This window comes from Centruroides sculpturatus, unplaced genomic scaffold (genome assembly GCF_000671375.1).
Source record: "Centruroides sculpturatus isolate CEXI.00-Female unplaced genomic scaffold, Cexi_2.0 scaffold609, whole genome shotgun sequence".
NCBI classification, from domain to species: domain Eukaryota; kingdom Metazoa; phylum Arthropoda; class Arachnida; order Scorpiones; family Buthidae; genus Centruroides; species Centruroides sculpturatus.
Window position 1 is genome coordinate 111,566 of NW_019384804.1, and position 21,841 is coordinate 133,406.

The window sequence follows — 21,841 nt, forward strand, 5'->3', positions numbered from 1 at the left end:
TATTTTGTGTTCATTTTTGATGAAATGTTTTGATGTTAAATTTATTAATTTATTTTTTTTGTCGGGTACGTTTGATGTAATTAACAGATTGTTCTTTTTTGTTGTTGTATGATGCTTTATCGAAGTTGTAGAATTTCATTACGAAAATAAACAAGCACGATGGCGATTTCGACCAAACGCGAGGGGGGATAAAAGACTTACCTTTTCTTCATGTTATTATAAAGTAATCGCTTCTTTGAATGAAAACCAACTGTATTTGATTAGGATATTAGCCCTATTATCTACAAACTTTGATTCATAGTATCTGTTCTTATCAGCTTGATATCTGATACGGTCTCCATCGGAGACCTTCGATATTAACCTGATTTTTGGAACGGGGCGGGAAAGGGGGCTTGCTCCCTCCCCGNAATGGAGGGGAATTTTTAGAGACTTTTGTGATAAAAATGAGAATTTAATACATAGTAGTAATAAAATAAGACCGATTTTTGTTTATAACGAAATTCATAAACAACAGATAAATATTAATATGATTAATTCCCCATACGATTGGAATCGGACATGGAAATATGTAATCGATTTACCTCCTGAGTGGTGTGAACTCACCTGGAGAATTTTAAATAATATTGTAATGTGTAAAGATTATCTGTATACGTACCACCGTGTCCGTGATTCCCAGTGCTCCAAATGCGGCCTGAGAGAAACAATTGAGCACATCTTTATAGAGTGTCCGGTGTCAAAACAGGTATGGTCCTGGTTCAATAAGCTCTGGAAGTTTAACATAACGTGGATTAATGTAAAATATTTTTTGGAGTTTCAGTTAAGAAATCGAAATAGGTACATGCTAGTCTGGATGATAGCCCTTACAAAGAGAATGATATGGAATGCCCGGTGTGTATTGCTTTTCGAAAGAAGAAGGTGGAATGCGACTTTAATAGTAAGAAAAATTAAAGAAGAGGCCAAGTTTAAAATTAAAAGTGATAAAAATAGTATGAGTGAACAAGAATTTAAAAAGTACTATGAAGGAATTAATGTAATATGGAAGGATAATAATGGCAAAATTGAGTTTTGTGAAAATTAAATGTTTTTATTGTAAATAAGTTATTTTGTTTAATTATATGTTAATTTGATTTTTTGCCTTTTGGCTTTTTGTTGCCCTTTGGCTTTTTATAGTTCTAATTATATTTATAATTGTTGCCTTTTTGGCCTTGTTCATATTCTGTTTTCTGGTTGCCTTTTGGCTATGTTTATTTATTAAGTTGTTTATTCTTGTTGATACCTTTTAATTATTTAATTGAATGTTGCCTTTTGGCTAATCAATGTGTAAATTGAAATACTATAAAAATTATATTTATTTTTTGTAATACTATTCTAAAGACTGTCGGGAAGCGATTCTGTAAAAAAATACTTTTATGTCGGGAAGTGATGTTTCTGTAAAAGAAAATTTATTTATTTTAATTCATGAAATGTTTAAATAATTGATGTTAAATTTAATACTTTATTTTTGTCGGGTTTGTTTGCTGTAACTAACATATTGTTCTTTTTTGTGTTGTATGATACTTTTTCAAAGTTGTAGAAAAATTTACTATGTAAAATTATGGAAATAAATAAGCATGATGGCGATTTCGACCAAACGCGAGGGGGGATAAAGACTTACCTTTTCTTCATGATATTCTAAAGCTAATCGCTCCTCAGAAGGAAATCCAACTGTGTTAGGTGCCCGCTTTTTTAACTACAAACTTTGATTTATTAGTATCTGTTCTTATCAGCTTGATGAATCTTCGCTAAAATAGCTCCAGACCTGGATTTCGAGCCCGATCCTACTCCCCAGTCCTCTGGGTAAGTATACTCTTTGATTTTGGTTCTCTTTCCTTTACTCTTCTCTCTTCCGCCGGAAGAGCGGCCTGCATGGTTTAAACGCACCGTGTATTCGCTGCTCAACCGGCAACACTTTCGCCTATCGCCGCCAGCCCAGCCTGGTTGCCTTCTTGGTGTTCCGTCTGGACACCCCGTGGTGCTCGCTCGAGTGACCCGTGGTGCTTCGCTCAGGACACCTTCTTTCTTCCTCTCCCTGCCCCTCCTTGATTGGCTGCCCAGCACCCCAGGGGGCACTTCTGGACTTCTCTTCTTATCTTTCATTACTGCACATTTGGTCACCATGCCAACGATCACAGTCCTAGTCCCGCTGCAACCTCCTCATGGTTGCGAGCTCTGTTTGCCCATACCAAGGGACTACATTGATCATGCAGGCCTCGTCCGACATCTGAAGAGGGAGCATGGCACCTCCTTGCACTTCGAGTGCCGCGCATGCGGCCTCATCTCTGAGAAGCTCAAGGCTCTTAAGGCCTATCAACGCCGTGTTGAAGCCTGTCGGGCTAGCATTGAAGCCGGCTCCCCTCCGCATCCACCTCCCGCCGATCGCCGTAGAAGGAATATACCTCTTAGGCCCCGAAGGACCTACAACAAGGCGCAACCTCAGCAAAACAACATCTCTCCTTCCTCGGCTAGCGACCAGTCTTCACACTCTGTTGCCATGTCCTCTCCGTCCTCCAGTGCCAACACCTCACGACGTAGAAGAATCACACGGCCCGTCCAGAGTATCATCGACAACACCCAGATGTCTCCTGTCCCGCAGCAGACCTCACCAGTCACGGCACCTACCTCCCCCAGTACTTGGAGGGCGGGAAACCTGTCCTACAGCCAGGTCGTCAGTCAACCACCGCCGAACCACCGCCGAACCACCCCCATCTCAGCCCAAGGCACAACAGGACTCTACCCAGGACAACGCTCGTAGCCCGCCGTGTACTCGCACTTCTACCGAGGCCTGCAACCGCCACCTCGATAGGACCCCCCTGGCCTCTCCTTCTACCAGTCCATCTTCGCCTCACCCCACTGCAACAAGGCCCAGGAGACGCCGACAGGTGCCTCGCCAAGTCAGCAGCCGCACCCCCAGTCCTGCCAACACTTCACGCCAGCCTGACCCAGGGCCCGTGTCTGTCTCCACCACCCACCAGGACCCCGGCAGCCATGCAGCACCTCGCAGAATCCCGTCAGCAAAACCACCTCACCACCTTCCTCCGCCGGAACCTCTTCCATTCCCAGCTGGGTCGCAAACTGGAAGCATCGGTTCGACATGGCCATCGATGGAGATATGCTTGAGGTAATGGTAAATGATCTTGTTGCTTTAGCCCAAGACATCTGCGCTGTAGCCGACACTGCTATCCAGCCCAACGTGCCATCCACACCACAACACCCCATCGCTGCAGACGCAAGACGGATTCAAAGACTTTACAAGGTCAACAAAAAGAAGGCCGTCAGCTTCATCATGGAAGGACGACCCAATTACTGCAACATTGACCGTCAGGACCTGCAGACTCACTTCAAGCAAATATATGCCTACAACCAGCAACACCACCCATCAGCCCCTCCAGTTGCACCACCTGACCCCATTCCTGATCTTAATAATCCATTAGCCGAACCTTTCACTCCTGCAGAGGTAAGTTTCCGCCTAAGGCGTTGCCACAACACGGCCCCAGGCCCTGATGGCTTCCACTATCACCACTGGGCCCGGGTCGATCCGCAAGGGATCAAACTCTCCAGTGTGTTCAACGCCGTGCTATGCACCTCCTACATTCCACCATGCTGGCAGTGCTCTAACACCATCTTGATGCACAAAAAGGGCAATGTCAACAACATCGGCAACTGGCACCCCATTGCCCTTTCCAACACCCTCGGAAAGGTCTTTGCTGCCTGCCTCGCCAACAGGCTGCTGAACTGGTGCAAGAACCATGACATTCTCTCTTGTGCCCAAAAGGGGTTTCTTCAGCACGAGGGCTGCCTCGACCACAACTTCCTTTTACAAACCACCATACAAGACGCCAGGAGGAAGCGTAAGTCGTGTCACATCGCGTGGTTGGACATCCGCAACGCCTTCAGGTCTGTGCCCCAAGGCACAATCATCCAATGCCTCCAGTGGTGTAATCTACATGAAGACAGTGTGGACATTGTGAACAATCTTCTTCAGAACTGCACCACGAGGATTCGCGCCAACGATGGATACACCGAAGAGATTCCCATCTACTCCGGAGTCAAGCAGGGGTGCCCCCTAAGCCCTCTGCTCTTTAACATCGTGGTGGAAACAGCAGTCAAGAGCGTCCATGCCCTCCAGCTCGGCTACACACTTGAGGGAGAGCACATCGACATATTAGCCTATGCCGATGACCTCGTACTCGTCAGCTCTACACCTGAGGGACTGCAACGTCAACTGAACTGCATCTCTCGCTGGGCAGATTGGGCAGGCCTGGAGTTCAACCCAGGTAAGTGTGCAACTCTATCCATTTTAGGGAAGCAGCACAACACCGGCGACAACACGTTCAAAGTCCAGAATGCCGACATCCCGCTACTGCACGCAACGGACTCCTACTCCTATCTGGGCATCTCCACGGGGTTCTCCACCCGCCACCCCGATAACAGCGTGGTTTCTAACCTGGAGAAGAGCGTCCAGAAGATCGATGAATCTAAGCTCGCTCCGTGGCAGAAGATCGACGCGATTAACACGATGCTTCTGCCCAAGCTCACATACCATCTACTGCTAGGCTCCAACTCCAAGGGACGCCTTCGCACTCTTGACCGCTTCATCAAAAAATGCACGAAGAAGTGGCTATACTTGCCCCAACAGGCCAGCCCCGAAGTGGTGCATCTTCCTCACGACCACGGGGGGACCAACATTACCCCCTGTGGCACTCTGGCTGACATCTGCCAGATAACACACGACGCACATCTATTTACATCAAGGGACGAACGGGTAAGTGCCATAGCATTAAACTCTCTTCGCAGTGTCACCCGCAAACGTATTCGTCGGGACCCCACACTGCAGGACCTCTGCACCTACCTCAACGGATCCACAGAAGGCAAATTTGGAGTCGACCCAGCCGACTACACATCCACATGGACACGTCTTCGTATGGCTACCCGCAGGCTCCGGAGATCCATTGACATTGCCTGGGCCGTCATCGATGACTCCATCACCATCACCACTACCGGCAACCCAGTTCCGAGACATGTCACAACCAAACTCCTTACGTCAATGACCAAGAATGCACTCCTGAACCGCCTTCTGCAGAAACCGGACCAGGGCAAGGCGATTAAACTCACCGCCCTGCATCCGGCCAGCAATCACTACCTTAAAGATGGCCGCTACACCTCCTTCGCCGACTGGAGGTTCATACATAGGGCCCGTCTTAGTGTGGTCCCTTTGCGTGGTTTCTGTCGCTTCGGACAGTTCTCCACCAGATGCCGCCGCTGTGGTTTCGAGAAAGAGACTTGGCCCATGTGTTAAACCACTGCGGCAGGAATCTGCACATCGCCACTGAACGCCACAACGCCATTCTGAATCGACTTCGCCGAGCAATTAACGATGAGGACTTAACCATCCGGTGCAATCAATGCGTCCAGGGATACGAGGGCAACTGCAGACCGGACCTTGTGGCCATAAGTGAAGCAACAAAGACTGCCACCATAGTGGATGTTGTCATCCCGTTCGAAAACGGTCATGACGCGTTCACAAACGCCAGGACCAAGAAGGTAGAAAAATACTCATCCCTCACCCAACATTTCCGCTCCAAAGGCTACGACACCTTCTGCGACGCCTTTGTCATCGGCTCACTGGGTGCTTACGACCCCAGTAACATCGCAGTCCTGCAGCGCCTAGGGATTGGCCGTAAGTACTCTAAGACTATGATCAAGTTAATGGTCAGTGATAGTATTCGCTGGAGTCGCGAAATCTACATACATCACTTGGCCCATGGACACTCATCATACCAACACAGCCAACCGCCAACTAGGATCAACGTTCAACAGCAGTCACAGAGGTCTACATCACCTCTGAACACTCAGCGACCAGACTCCAACTAATCTCTGGCTACATGCCACCGTACTTCCTATGTATATATCTAACACACCGTTGTACATAACTTCTTTGGCAGGCTATGCGCCCATGTCGTCGGATTACTTTACCTTTTTTGTCATCACCAACAAGCTGGCTATGAGCCCATGTCGCGGCTTACACCTTTGTACTTATCTTTTCCTTTTATCACACCCCACACTTTGTATATATTTTAAGGAATTTAATAAAATCGTTTAAATCTGTTCTTATCTTGATGGGAACGGACGCGCGGTGGTGAGCTCCGTGTATCAGTGCATTTTACTGCAGATATAGTGATCTTTGGTTAAAGTGTTATATATCTTTGGAATTGTGACAGTCTAAGGATTACAGTGGTGTCATATTTTTGAGTGAGGGACCGTAACTTTTTTAGTTACGGTCGCTAGAAGATACCGGCGACCGAAGACCGGCCAGCCGGAAATCGGTGGTTCATCCACAAGATTTGGAACAACAAAGTGACAAAGGGACATAACGTGAGTAAGAAATGACTTTTTTGGGGACAATAGGCCAATTTAGACAAGAGATATTCGGACTCTAAAGTTTGAGGCAAGGCGGGCTTTGAGTGGAAGCATCGGGCCTGTCACGTAATATCTCAGAAAATCTTTTAATTCATCTGAAAAAGAACGAGTTCAGTAAAATAATATAAAAAATTCATCAAAAAATCTCCAACCGGAAAAAAGTTACAGCGAATTTAAATTTTGGACAATCTACCGCCATTAACCTCAACGGAATTTTTGGTGCCGGTTCCCTAGGCAACGGACGCGTTGCCGTGGTTACTAAACCAACATTTCCCGCTAGCGCGAAAACGAAGGTCAACTTTCCTGCTTCCATTATGTCATCGGCTGCCATTAGCAACGGTGTTCCAACAATGGATGCAACTACAGAACAGGAGCCAACGACTAGTTCGCGGGCTACTGGGCACATCGAGTTGAAGGATGCAGAAAAGCATCTCATTGGAAATGAAATAGAAGATCATTTACAGAACGAGGAAGAATTAAATGCAGAAATACAGGAGGAAACGACAGAAAAAGAAGACGAAGAACAAAGTTTAACTGAAGAAATTTCGGACAAACTTAAGAAATACACTTCCATAAGATCGGTAAGATTCACCTATGAAGAAAGACTGGACACTGTTAACTTAATAAAAGCAATCGAAGACAAATTAAACGAAGAAGGAAGCGTATATCAAGTAAGTTATCAACCCAAGAAAATAGTAGAAATAGCATTAAAAACAGTTAAACAAAAAGAAGCATTGGTAGGGCAACAATTACAGGTAGGAGACTGTGTATACAATTTAGAAAGTTTAGAATCAGAATTAGTAGCTATTACAGTTAGACATGTCCCAGGAGAGATAGATGAAGAAATGTTAAAACAAATTTTTAATAAATTTGGAAAAGTGTTAAACGTATATCCAAACTACCATCCAAACACAAAAGTTAGGAACGGCATATATCGCATTCCAATAGTAACACGAAAGAGAATTCCAAGTTTCATAGATGCATATGGTAGGAGGCTGCAGATTTATTATCCAGGAGTGAGGAAAGAATGCCTAAGATGCGGCGATTTAGAACATGAAATACGTGAATGTCCTATTAAGTTATGCTTTAGATGCAAAAGCAAACTGCATTTAATCAAAGATTGTCCCGCATGTTACAATTGTGGAATTATTCATGAAAAAGGGGACAAATGTCCCAAGATATCATACTCTGAAATATTAAGAAGAGGGCCAAGAAAACAAAGCTTAGAAAGAAAGAGAGAAAGAAATATAGACAAATTAGTTAAAAACAAAAATGAAATACCAAAAACAGTAGTAAATAAAACACAGGAACAGAAAGAAAAAATACCAAATAAAGAAACAGAAACAAATGATAGCTTAAAAATAAACCAAGGGAGTAATACAATAGAACCAGTAGAGAAAAAAGAAGAGGTAGAATAAGAGAAAAAGAGGTAGTAAAACCTAAGATAAGTGTAAACACAAACAGTCAAGAAAACACCCCAGAAAGAAAAGGGAAAAGGAAAGTAAGTAGAGAACGCCAAGCAAAAGAAAAAATTGCCAAAAAATCTTCCATATGGAATGAAATCGAGCAAAGAACAGACTTATCTGAAAATCAAAAAACCACAGAGTTAAACAGATTATTATGGAAAATAGCTGAAGAAAAAGGGGTAAGAAGAACAATGTCGGTTTCAGATCTATATAGACTCTCGAAGACAACACACTCTAGCACAGAAAATGGATAGAAACAGAATCATAAATATGAGAAGTTATAACATTACAGGCTTCAGGGATAAAAGAAAGCAGTATAGTTTATTAAATTTAACATATATAGGAAAAGTAGACATAGTAATGTTACAAGATACAAATATATATAACTTCGAAGACCTAAGAGCGTTGAGAAAAGTGCTTAATAGTTATAATATATATGCATCTTTTGCAACTAGAAGAAGCACAGGTGTTATAACTCTGATACATAAAAACATTAAAATACAAGACTTCCAAACTGACAGTCAGGGAAGGGTCCTGGCAGTTGACGTACAAGTTGGTAATAGACCGATAAAAATAATAAACATTTATGCACCGACAAATGCAGCACAAAGGAAAGAGTTTTTTAATAAATTGCCAAACTTCTTACGAGGGGGCCGAGATTTAATTGTAGCAGGAGATTTTAATTGTATATTACAAGAGATAGACAAAAACAAGCCTCTACACCCCGATAGTTCACGACAAATCCTACAAAAGATAACAGAGGATTACAACCTAACAGATATTTTTAGAAAAGCCTTCCCAAACAGTCTATGTTTATTCTTTATAATACAAATTTGAATAAGGAGGATATTAGAATGATAGAGAAACCCATTTTTAGATATTTGTGGGATAAGGCCTTTGAGCCACTTAGTCGTGTAATGATGAAAAATGATATTGAGAATGGTGGATGGCAGATATGGGATGTTAAATCTCTTGACCAATCGGTTCAATTGTCTGTAGTATTTAATGTCTTAAAGAGGAAAAATCATCCTCTATATTATGTATTTAGATATGTATTGGGGCCTGTTGCCAATAGGGTTACACAAATGACTGAAAATTTTCCTTTTGTGGTTAACAATAAGAGAAAATATAAGAGATGGCAGAAGCAGGTGACTGAAATAATGAATCAAAATAGTAATAATATTTCTCGAGACCAGAAAAAATTTATAGGTATATACATAAACAATACTTTAGTGTTGGTATGGAAACAAGTACAAGAGATTGGGGAAAAACCTGGGCAAATGTAAATATGTTACCACCTGAGTGGAGAGAGACCACCTGGAGGATCATACAAAATATTGTTATGACAAAACAGTATATGAACTTATATCATGGAAGAAGGGATGATAAATGTGTTTATTGTGGAAGAGTGAAAAGTATCAAGCATGTGTTTCATGAATGTCCTAGAGCGAAGGCTGTGTGGGGATGGTTGGCAAGAATTTGGAAGACAAAAATTGAATGGAAACAAATAAAATACCACACTGATTATAAAGTTCAGGGAAAGAGTGTATATATGCTGAATTGGATGTTAGCATTGAGTAAAAGATGGATTTGGAAAGGAAGGTGTATACAAACTTATGAAAGGAGACAAATAAGAGCTACTTATATTGTAATAAAGAGTAAAGATGATGCCAGATATAAGTTACAAAGTGATATGGAAAATTTGAGTGATAATGAAAAATTGAAATATTATAGAGGAAACTGAGGGTATTATCTGGAAATATGAAGACAGGAATTATTTATTTAATGATGAATGGAGTACTTAAGTGTCGAGAAGTGATATTTGATATGATGTTTATAAATTGTGATTTATTTTAAGTTTAATATGAGTAAATTATAACTCTACTTATGTATTGGGATTGATATTTAAATGTTTAAGTTTTAAAGTTTGGTGGGAATTTAAATTAGATTTTTATGATTATTTGTAAATTGGATGTTATCTTATTGTTTATGTTTTGTAGTGAAGGTTATATTTTTTGTAAACACACAATAGCTCCGGTTAGGAGTGTTGTTATATTAGTGTGAATTTATTGTTTGTTTGATTTATTGTTTGATGTAATGGTTATACCCATTAGCCCTAATATAGGGTTGCTTTTTGGGTATTTAAATTAAATTTAGTGTTTAATTTAGTTTTTAGTATGCACCCTTAGCCCAATTACAAAGGGCAGTATTTTGATGGGGTGTCTTTTATTTTTAAGTTTAGATTTAGTTTATTGTTTGTATAAACACCCTTAGGCCCAATGACAAAGGGCAGTTAAATGGGGTGTTTTTAGTATTTAAATGTTTAGGTTAAGGTTATATTGTTTAGACCCATGGCCCATATTAAGGGAAGTTTTTAAAACATGGGTGGTTTTATTTATGTTTTTAGTTATAAATGTTTACTTATTATTAATAGGTTTACACCCAATGCCAAATTTTAAATGGCAGATTTAAATGGGTGGTAAAAATTATTTAAGGTTCTTGTGATGTTGTATTGGGGTTTAAATCTTTGGTGATTTTTTAGATTATGGTTTTTTGTGTTTTTTGTGTTGCGTCTTCATTTAATTGTGGTGTTTTTTGCCATAAATTAGATGTGTATTAAATTAAAATGTTTTATTTATTTTGGGGTTTATTGTAATTTAGTTTTAATATTAATATTACTAATAGTACTTACCTTATAAGTTATTGACTGAAATCTTTAGATGAACAGATGTAAAAAAGGGTTGAGCAGATAGGTTTTGTGCTGGAGACGCAACCTAAAATACAAAAATTTTTTAAACTTTAAAACATCATTAGTATCTGTTCTTATCAGCTTGATGATCTTCAGCTGCTAATCTTCAGGACGCCGACCGGACTTCGAGCCACCTGCTCCCCGGACTCTGGGTAAGTTGTTTTGGTTACTTTCTCTTTCCTCTCTCCTTCTCTCTTTTGCCAGAAGAGCGGCCTGCACGGTTTAAACGCATCGTGTATTCGCTACTCGACTGGCAGCACTTTTGTCTATCGCCGCCAGCCTAGGCTGGTAGCCTTTCTGATACTCCGCCTGGACACCCCGTGGTGCTCGCTTGAGAAGCCCGTGGTGCTTCATTCAGGACACCTTCTTTCTTCCTCTCCCTGCCCCTCCTTGGTTGGCTGCTCTGCACCCCAGGGGGCGCTTCACCCACTATCCCTCTCTCTCTAAATCTACACATTTGATCTACGCTGTCATGACTGAGCTTACAGTGCTAGTCCCTCTACACCCACCACATGGGTGCCAACTGTGCCTACCGATACCCCACAACTATGCAGATCACGCCGGCTTAGTTAAACATCTAAAGCACATCCATGGCACAACCCTCCAGTTCGAATGCAATGCCTGCGGGTATACTCATGATAAGCTCAAAGTGATCAAAGCCCACCAGCTGAAGGCCAACGACTGCCGTGTAAGGATAGAAGCCTGCTCGCCTCCACCCCCACTCCCGGCAGACCTTAAAAAGGTGTGCATTCCTACGAAGCCAAGAAAGCCGTACGCTCGTATAGCACCTAAAACAGCGCCGACTCCCTCTCCTAGCAGCGATGAATCCTGGAACTCGGCACCTCCGTCCCCACCAACCGAGCATGCAGCAACACAGACAAGGAGAACCACAAGGTCCCTCCAAATTGTCATCAAGGAAAATCACTCCCTGCAAGCTGAGCACACACCTAGTGCACCAGCCACTCCACCGCCTGGCATCCAAGGGCCCAGCCAAGATACAACATCTGTGCAAGTACAGCCCACGCCCAACGGTAGGAGACGTCGGCAGAGACAAAGGACTTCTGCAAGACCCCAGCCCAATGGTGAACAGCAGCTGCCGAACATGCCAACACAGGATGCTATGCAGCAGCCAACAGTGTCTACAACTCCACCAGGTAGGCCAATTACATCCACGTCCCCTTCTAATTCTTGTACACTCAGCTCCCCGTACCGGAGAAACGTCACTCCAAGCCCAGCCTCTCCAGCGCCCTCGCCTACACAACATCAAGGAGAACCTACAGGAGAACTCCACCAGGACCCGCTGTCTACGCAACCACAACAGGCCCCAGACGCACCTACACCAGACGACGGACCCCCCAGTGGGTTACGGCGTGGGCATCACAATTTGAGGCAGCACAAGACGAGGACATGTTGGAGGGTATCCTTGCTGACTTCATCCAATTGGCCTACGAAATCAGCGACATCCAAGGCCCGTGGCAGTCCAACAGGAACACTGCCAATAACACATCGACCCGTCAAATAGAGGCAAGTGAACTGCAACGCCTCTATCAAACTAACCGAAAACATGCTTTTGATCACATTATAGGTGGAAGCTCACGGTTTTGTCAAGTCGAAATGACCAAAGTGCAACAGCACTTTAAATCAATCAATGAATGCAACCCGCAAGTGAACACCACACCTGTTCCTGCAACACAAGACCAGCGAGTAACCCGCTCAACATCCCCTTTACACCGGAAGAGGTAGCCACCCGTATTGCTGAAGGTCACAACACCGCACCAGGCCCGGATAAGATCAGATATCATCATTGGTGGTGCATCAACCCCAACGGTATCATCCTGGCGGCGATATTCAACACCGTACTCAGGATCGGCTACATCCCAGTGAGCTGGAGGGAGTCAACCACGGTACTGATTTTCAAGAAAGGTGACTGCACGGACCTCCACAATTGAAGACCTATTTGCTTATCGAACACTCTAGGTAAGCTTTATACAACCTGCCTAGCAGATAGACTGCTGAAGTGGTGCCACAACAACGACCGCATCTCCACATCCCAAAAGGGATTTCTCCATTACCAGGGATGTGTTGAGCATAACTTCCTCCTGAAAACAGTAATTCAGGATGCCAGGTGTACCAGGAAGGAATGCCACATTGCCTGGTTGGACATCGTGAACGCTTTTGGCAGCGTTCCCCACTGTGTCATTTGGGAATCTCTCAAATGACACTTTCTCCACCCAGATGCAATCTCCACTCTACAACGGCTATACGAAGGTGCCACCACTAGGGTCCGCACCTCCATGGGACACACAGAACCCATCGCCATGCTGTCAGGGGTAAGGCAGGGCTGTCCTATCAGCCCCCTGCTCTTTATCCTCACCATGGAGCCAGCCCTAAGACACATCCAAACACTCGACAAAGGGTACTACATCCACGGACAGTCGGTAAGTGCACTAGCCTACGCTGATGACATCGCACTTGTCAGCAACAGTGCTGAGAAAGATAAGGGCCTCACACAGAGGTATAGCCCATGTTCAGACTAGAAAAGGAGGAAGAGTTGAGAGTGTAAGAAGGGGTAAGAGTAAGGAGAAGTAAAGTGAGATAGGATAGAGGGAAAAAGTAGCCAGGGTCATGGGACCCGTGGGCGCCTGCATCGCATTTATTAAATAATAACACAGTACAAAATAACAATAGGATTATTACAGAATTACATACATAGAAATATAATTACAAGATTGGTAGGCGCGACAATAGTAATTTGGAGTATACAAAAATACACGTGGGACAGAGACATATATTATTTACACAGTATAAAGAGGTTAACAGTAGGAGTTGACCGACAATGTCAGATGTAATCGCGGGTTACAAAACAGCTGAAAAAGTAAGGACAATAGACACAGAGAATACAATAAGTGGAGACAAGTAGACACAAAAGCGTACCTATAAAAGGTAGCTAAGTCCAATTAAGCTGATACCAAAAGATGCAAGATGATAAACACAGTTCCATAGGTAGTTGAAAATCCATCACCAACTATAGGGAAGAAACAATCTAGTAGAGCTTCTTGATATCAGCTGCAAATTTCTTCAGGGCCTTGAAATTGTTCTTATCAATAGTGAAGTCTTTGAGAGTGCAAGGCCAGTTGAACCCATTTGCCTGAACAGTCTCTGCCAGTTTCTTACGATGAGTAATGTGGAAAGGGCAGTGGAAGATAACGTGCACAGGCTCTTCCTCTTCCTTCAGGTCGCAGTTACACTGACCGTCAGTCTTATTGAGAAACCTCTTGAGGTAGGAGTTTAAATTCCCGTGACCTGTAAGGAGTTGAGTAAGCTGGAAGGTGGTGTAGCGTGGGTCGTGCATACTGTCGGTGGGAGATGGGAAAAAGCTATGGGTGAGCCTTCCCGTGTCCCCATTATCCCAGCGGGACTGCCAGAGCTTGAGGATAATCTTGTGTATCTCATTCCTGACGTAGTTTTTGCTGATGCCAGTGTAAGAAGTGGTGGAGGCCAAAGTACGTGCTTTCCGAGCAAGAAGATCAGCCCGCTCGTTCCCCGTGATCCCTGAATGACCCTTGATCCAATGAAAGTCCACCCTGATGTTAAGAGCCGTAAGTTCTTGAAGCTTGCGGATGCTGTCATTAACAATGGGGAGGGTGGAGTTAAGTTTAATGATCTGTTGGATTGCTATCCTGCTGTCACTAAATATTCCGTAGCTGTGATTCTTCCAGTTGTGTTGATTAGATAGAATCCAATCTATGGCAAGGTAGATGGCAAGAGACTCCGCCTGATTGTTGGTACAGTGCGGAGCTAATTTCCTGCATGCCTGATATAGGCACTGCTGGTCCTTGTAGATTACGACCGCACAGCCCACCCCCTCAGGAGCCTTGGACCCGTCAGTATAAATATGGATGTTGTGGTTCTCATTGTAGCTGTTGTCGAGGCTGTAAGATGGGACAAAACTGGGGTGGATGGGGTAGTAGTCATAATGCTTGTCAAAACCATTGGAGATGAGAAGCTCCGCAAGAGAATTGATATCCTCACAGTGCTTCTCTTTTGCTATTATGTTGTTAAAATGCTCAAGGCTGGTCTCTTTCTTGGCCACTTTGTCGAGATTATATTTTAAGAAAATTTCTTTGACCTTTAGGTCAATGGGCAAAGTCCGGTTAATTACAAGAAGGGCCTCAGTGGGGGCTGTCTTGTATGCTTTGGCAGCATTGATACCTAACAGCCTTTGGATTGACAGGAGCTTCCTACGAATATGTACTCTGGTGGCCGCTGAGCCCCAAATTTCTGCTCCGTATGTGATGATAGGCTCAATTGCCGCTATATAGAGAGTCCTGCTTGTCAAAGGGCCATAACCCCACCGGTTCCTGCAAATAGTTTTTAGGGCCTGGGCAGTTTTCGTTGCTTTCTCATAGACATAGTGAACATGGTCTGTCCAGTTCAGTTTCTGGTCCATAACTATGCCCAAATATTTAACAGCCGTGTGATTCTTTATCTTGATGTTGTTGATCTTAATGCTAGGACCTTTCTTAAGGATGTTCCCTTTCGGGAAAACAATCACTTCACATTTCTTATAATTAATTATTAGCTTAGTTTTTTCACACCAGTTAGATATGAGCTTCAGTGTATTGTTTATCCTTTCCTGGAGGACTTCATTGTTCACATGGCTGAGCAATAGAACCGTATCATCAGCATACCCCTGTATGTGAGCCTCGTATTCCTTGGGGATGCTGTTTTGGAGTTTTAGTAAGTCGTTATAAATAACATTCCAGAGATATGGTCCAGATTTTGATCCCTGGGGGCAGCCTCTGTAAATATTCTGTTGAAGGTAGGTGTTATTACCAGTATCCACCTGGATACTGCGGTCCTGTAAATAACTGTTAGTTAACCTATATAAGTTGCCAGGGCACTTGTTGTTCTTGAGGTTGGTAAGAATGGCCGGCCACCATGCGTGATCAAATGCCCCTTTAAAGTCTATTGTAACCATGAGGCTGTGTTTGCCTTCTTCACGGGCCTTTGTAATCCGGGTCTTTAGGTTGTCAATGGCTGCGATGGTGTTTTTGCATTTCCTGAAACCATACTGCTTCTTGTCCATTATACCATTATTTTCATAGTGATAAATGATCCTGTTTATTAGAAGAGCATCTAGGACCTTACCAATTACGGACAAAAGAGAGATCGGTCTAAAGTCCGAGGCAGTAGTGGGAATAAGGTCTTTGTTTTTCGGGATCAACTTGACTGTGGCCTGTTTCCAGGCAGCAGGAAAGTAATTAATATGTAGGCACCTGTTCAACAAAATACAGAAGGTGGTGGGGATTGCTTGAAAGGCAATCTTGGCCATTTTAGCGGTGATCTTATCTGGGCCTGGAGCTTTTTTCAACTTCAATTTATGAAATTCTTTAGCAATTTCCAGGGAGGTAAACGGGATGTCGTTGGTTTCATTATAGCTGTTTAGAAGGCTCTCCCTTATCTCTTTGTGGTAGTGCTTGTCAGTAGAAATAGAGTCAGAAGGAAAAAGCTCATTGATTATGTGCTGGTAGGTCTCAGTGATAGACTGGGTGTAGTCAGTGTTGTTGATCTGAATGGATGGAGGGACTTCAAGCCTTTTCCCTTTCTTCGCAGCCACATAAAAGGGAGTGGACCAAGGGTTGTCATTACCCACAGTTGTGCAGAACTGTCTCCAGACCTGCGACCTAGCCTTGTTAATAGATGTCTTGTACTCCCTGAGAAGGGTTGTGTACCTCATACGTAACTCTTGTTTTCTGCCTGGGTCTGTTTCCTTTCGCAACTTCTTTTTAGTTTTCCTGAGGGTATTCCGTTGGTTGTTAAGGTCCATGTTCCACCACGGGGCGGAACGCTTGACAGTCTTAACTACCGTAGCTTGGTGGTAAGCTTTGTGAATGGTGTTAGTTAAACTGTTCACAACACTGTCGACTTCAGAAGGTAGAGTAATGTGAGCGATGTCACTGGGATTCCAGTTAAGTTGAACAAGTTGGAAGTAGAGGTCCCAGTTGGTGCTTTGTGTTATGCAGAATTTCGGTATTGGAGTAGACTGATCAATTATTGTCTCAATGAAGCTATGATCACTGGTGGAGTGGATACTAAGGGTATTACATCTGGAGAGCTTGTTGGTAAGTTTTCTTGAGCCCATACAGATGTCGATCCAACTTTTTCCATTCGTAGAGGAGAAAGTCGGGAGAGGACTAGTGTTGAGGGAGGCTAGATGGTGTTGCGCCATAAACTCCTTGACCAGATACCCTCTCGGGTCCTCCACAGGGCTGTGCCAAGTATGAGACTTGGCATTGAAGTCGCCACATATTAGAATCGGGTGGTCCTGAAGCTGTTGAATTGAAGTGGCTAAGAGATCCAGAGGATAAGCTAAGTCTTCTGAGGGAGAACAGTAGAATGACACAAGAATGTAGGTAGAGTTATCTAAGGTAAGGCTGACGGTGGTAAAGTAATAGTTGCTGTGTTGAGTAAGGAGTTGGACGTCAAGTTTATCATTTATGATCACAAATCCAGTCTTGGGAGGATTGTTGGGTTCTTGATAATAAATTGTCCGTGAGCTACCAAACATTGCAATTTTATTCTGGAAGGTATATGGCTCCTGGATGGCCATGATGTCAGTTTTCCTGTTGGTGGCTTGTTGAAAAGAGTCAGTAGTGGCTGCCTTACATTTCTGAAGGTTTATCTGGATTAACCTCAAATTGTTTTCTTTCTGGTTATACCCCATAATTGGTTTGGCGTATTGTTTGAGCCTTCATTCTTTCTGTGATTGGGCACTGTGGGTTAAAAGCATTATGACAGGTGTCATGTCTACTATATTCCGGGAGGTCCTTGTTTAGGGTTTTGCAGTTGATGCAGCAAGGATCGTCGTCCAGTTTCCGGCATTCTCTAAACCTGTGTGCCTTTCCACAATGGCTACACCTTTGCTTGTTTGGACAGGTTGTGGATAAGTGGTTATAACCACAACACTGATAACAACGGACCAATGGGATGTAGTCATTTACATAGATCTTGGCCCACTGGATGGCTATGTGTTTCGTTTTGACGAGCAGATTTCTAAGGTTAGGCGTTGTTGAAATTACAATATGCCTGCAGTTTTCTTTGTTATTATTACGAAAGAGAACAGTGCTGATTTTAGTGGAACTAGAAAATTCATCCATGGTCATGTTTTGTACGATCTCATTCTGTTCATACATCATTGGGATAATCTCCTCTTCACTTACTGCTATGGGGACATTGGTAAGAATCACACGAGGTCTCCTACCTTCTGAAATTTTGCTCTGGACTTTTTTGGCTATGTCAGGGTGGTCATTGATTGCGTCTGACAGAGTTTCAGCCTCTTTGTAGCTGTCAGTGCGGAAGCATATGCCATCTCCTCGCACTTGTCTAACCGATTTGACCTTTATTTTAAGTTCATGTGGTTTTATCCTCTTTTTTATTTCGCTTTCTATTCGTTTCATGTCGGTGGATTGGCCATCATCTTCAGATTTAGGATAGAGTAAGACAGCAAAACTGCCACCTGTGCCTTCACTATTTATCTTGCTTTTTAAAGATTTAGTTATTGCCAAAGTTGTGGAGCTAGGCTTAGTGTTCAACTTTGTGACTTCAGCGTAGGAAGCTGATGGGGTAGGAGCAGTAGTAGGAAACGGAGCAGGGTGCAGGGAACGATTGGATCTTACTTCTTTTAGGATCCCATGAAATTGGCCGATGCACGAGTAAAGCCAGAGTGCCGCACTTGGCCAGAGTGCCAAGTGCGGCACTCTGGCAGTTATAGGAAAACTGCACACCGCTGGGACCAACAGCTAAACCCTCCACAACAAAGAACTTCCATGTCTAGGCAATGATGATGCCTATAAACACCTTGGGGTTCCAACAGGGTTTGCAAAATGTGATTCTGAAGCGGCCACCATGGAAGGTGTAATACGTGACATAAACAAACTAGACGCCTCATATTTGGCACCGTGGCAAAATATTGACGCCTTGAACTCATTCATCATGCCACGGCTGACCTTTTGCCTAACCATGGGGACTGCTCCAAAGAAGGTACTAGATAAGATCGATAGGACACTAAAGCACCATGTGAAGAGATGGCTTGGCATACCACAGCGTGCGAGTGCGGAGATCGTCTACCTGTCTTACAAGCAGGGAGGGGCCAATGTCACGCCGGCCAGTTCACTCGCAGATATAGCCCAGGTATGTCATGCTTTATATCTCTAATTCCAGAGACAACATCACGAACATAGCGCTAGGAGCACTTAGGGATGTGGTAGCCGCCAGAATTGCCAAACAACCCAGTGACGAAGAACTATGTCATTATCTAGATGGGTCGATGGAGGGGGACCTAGGTAACCCATCCAAAGACATTACGTCTATGTGGACTCGACTTCAGATGGCCACCAGAAGACTGGGTAAGAAAATCGGCATCAAGTGGGCCATAGGACCGGATGGCACACCAACAATCACACTAGAATACAACATTATCCGTACCAAAAAATGCCAAAGCACGCTAGTCAGCCTCCTTAAACACCACCACCTCCAAAGACTGCTAGCAAAGCCCGATCAAGGTAAGGCCTACAAGGTAATGGCCAGTAACGAGGCGAGTAATCACTTCCTCAACAATGGCCGTTACACACGCTTTTCAGATTGGCGGTTTATCCACCGGGCTAGATTGAGTGTTGTGGCTTTACGTGGGTACAAGAGATTCGGCAACGAATCAAAAACTTGTCAACGCTGCGGCTTTGCCCGTGAGACCCTCTTTCACATCTTATGTCACTGCCCTCCGAACTTTAGATTAATCACCCAACGACACAACGCAATACTAAATAGACTAGTGGCAGCATTTCAACCAAGAGGAGCCACAGTCTTTGTCAATCAGCGGGTGCCAGGGTATGCAGAAAACTGCCGCCCAGACCTTACCATCATCCACGAGGAATCCAGAACAGCAACAGTCATCAACGTTACAACGCCGTTTGAAAACGGGCGCCCAGCCTTCGACGCCGCGAGGGACAAAAAGGAGAGGAAATACAACGGCCTCGTCCAGCATCTCCGCGCCAGTACTTTCATCGTAGGGGCATTAGGCAACTAAGACCCCCTCAATGAGTCAGTATTACAACGCCTGAAAATCAACCACCAGTACTCCGTCATGATGAGAAAACTGATGGTAAGTGACTCAATCCGATAAAGTAATGATATTTACCGCCAACATCTGGGAGATTGCTCCAGACACCCAGCCCAACCACGGCAAGACAACGAGCCACGCATCCACCCATCACAACCCCAACCTCCACCAGGGGAAAACATATAACTTCTGTCAACTCGCGATACATTGTATATATTAGCTGGCATAAAGCCCATGTAAACAAATTTTTAACACTGTATATACTGGCTGGCATATTTGAGCCCATGGACACTGTAATCTATATATATCTTAATTGTATTAACATCTCTGGTTGGCAAACAAAATGCCCATGTCGCGATAACATACTATACCTTATTATATGTCTGGTTGTGGTTGGCATTCTAAACGCCCATGTCGCAAAAACTACTTTATAACTATCTTGTCTGCATTAATTGCACTTTTTTGCCTTAGTAACGCCTGTAAATACTTAAAATTTTTTTGATTTTATAATAAAGGCTTTTTAAATCTGTTCTTATCAGCTTGATATCTGATACGGTTTCCATCGGAGACCTTCGATATTAATAGCTGTGGACATTGACGTTAGAGATCGGTATATTAGAATTATAAATATTTACACGCCAACTCAGGTTTATGAGAGATAGGAATTTTTTAGAGTTTTAATTGATTTTTTAAGGGTGGGAAAGGAACTAATGATAATGAGAGATTTTAATTGCATTTTGGATAGTTTAGACAAAAATGAGCCAATACTTTATGATGGTTCTAGGAATATTTTAAGGGGAATTATTGATGATTTTAACTTATATGATATTTTTAGGGAGTTTTATCCGTGTCATCCGGATTTTACATGGGAGGGACGTGGGATCATGGAGAGACTGGATAGAATTTATGTATCTAGGAGTTTAAATCAGGTTGAGGGAGTTAGTTGTTATTCACTACAAACAGAAACAAGAAAGCTAACAGATCATAAAATGGTGGAAGTAAATATTAGAATAGGTGGAAAAAAGAGAAGAGAAAAAAGGATAAAATTAACGAAGGAAATATTGGAAGATGAAAATTTGATTAATAAAATACAAGAGCTAATAGAAAATAATAAAGATATAATTGAATGGGAGAAATGGGAATAGTTAAAAAGACAGATTTATATAGAAATAGAAAAAATATGGGATAAAAATAAAAAAGAAAGTTTTATAAGGGTTAAGAAATTACAGAGAGATTTAACAGATGTCATTATAAAAGGAAATGAGACGGAAATACAAAGGATTGAGAGAGAAATTACAAAAGAAATAGATAAAAAGAATAAGGAAAACTATATCTGCTATAAATTAAATAAATATAATATTAAAAGGGAAGCAGAAAGGGCAGTGTTTGAAAAGAAAGGAAAAATGAGAGAAAACATAGTGATAGATAAAATAAAAGATGAATTTGGAAATGAAATAAAGGAAACAAACGAAATACTGGAAAAATTTTACTCATATTATACTTACTTATTTGACATACAACAGTCGGATGAGTCCTTGGAGGAGCAGATATTAAGTAAAATAATACCTATAAAAGAAAAGAATAATGATATTACAAGTAAAGAGATTACAAAAAATGAAATTAAGGATGCTATCCAATCTCTCCATGTTAACAAAGCACCGGGAAGGGATTATATAAATTAGGAATTTTATAGATTTTTTAATGATAGTTTAACTGATATTTTATACAATTTATACAATTTTACTGATTTTAGCGACACTTTTTGTCTGGGGAATATGATTTTAATTAAGAAAAATGATGACACAAATAAGGGGATAACAGATTTTAGACCGATTACTCTTTTAAATATAGATTACAAGATTTACAGTTTAATTATTGCAAATAGACTTGAGTTGGCTTTTAAACATTTTATTGGTAGTACTCAGAGTGCCGGTGTTCAAGGAAGGAGTATACAGAATAATATAACGTTTTTGAAATTAATCCAAGAGTATTATAAAAAGAGAGATGTTGAACTCTCACTCCTCTCTATTGATGTAAAGAGGGCCTTTGATA

At 42.6% G+C, this 21,841-nt stretch overlaps 4 protein-coding genes and 1 pseudogene across 4 annotated transcripts; 4 read left to right on the forward strand and 1 right to left on the reverse strand.

Moving 5' to 3' along the window:
* The first annotated feature begins 277 nt into the window (after positions 1 to 277).
* Positions 278 to 424, forward strand: LOC111629634 (annotated as a pseudogene).
* Positions 425 to 2,129: 1,705 nt separating this feature from the next.
* On the forward strand, positions 2,130 to 3,885 carry LOC111629627 (proteoglycan 4-like). Its single transcript, XM_023373520.1, has one exon. The coding sequence runs from the start codon at positions 2,274 to 2,276 to the stop codon at positions 3,159 to 3,161; it is 888 nt and encodes a 295-aa protein (XP_023229288.1). The 5' UTR covers positions 2,130 to 2,273; the 3' UTR covers positions 3,162 to 3,885.
* A 7,258-nt stretch (positions 3,886 to 11,143) lies between these two features.
* LOC111629612 (proline-rich receptor-like protein kinase PERK8) lies at positions 11,144 to 12,193 on the forward strand. Its single transcript, XM_023373511.1, has one exon. The coding sequence runs from the start codon at positions 11,144 to 11,146 to the stop codon at positions 12,191 to 12,193; it is 1,050 nt and encodes a 349-aa protein (XP_023229279.1).
* Positions 12,194 to 17,387: 5,194 nt separating this feature from the next.
* On the reverse strand, positions 17,388 to 18,131 carry LOC111629613. The gene has a single exon (XM_023373512.1). The coding sequence runs from the start codon at positions 18,129 to 18,131 to the stop codon at positions 17,388 to 17,390; it is 744 nt and encodes a 247-aa protein (XP_023229280.1).
* A 740-nt stretch (positions 18,132 to 18,871) lies between these two features.
* Positions 18,872 to 19,756, forward strand: LOC111629614. The gene has a single exon (XM_023373513.1). It carries the CDS (start codon positions 18,872 to 18,874, stop codon positions 19,754 to 19,756), a length of 885 nt encoding a protein of 294 aa, XP_023229281.1.
* Positions 19,757 to 21,841: the final 2,085 nt, after the last annotated feature.

What these genes read in the sequence shown, in the direction of transcription:
- LOC111629627 (XM_023373520.1), top strand. Translation starts at nt 2,274, where the DNA reads ATGGCACCTCCTTGCACTTCGAGTGCCGCGCATGCGGCCTCATCTCTG.
- LOC111629613 (XM_023373512.1), bottom strand. Translation starts at nt 18,131, where the DNA reads ATGAAACGAATAGAAAGCGAAATAAAAAAGAGGATAAAACCACATGAA.
- LOC111629612 (XM_023373511.1), top strand. Translation starts at nt 11,144, where the DNA reads ATGACTGAGCTTACAGTGCTAGTCCCTCTACACCCACCACATGGGTGC.
- LOC111629614 (XM_023373513.1), top strand. Translation starts at nt 18,872, where the DNA reads ATGCTTTATATCTCTAATTCCAGAGACAACATCACGAACATAGCGCTA.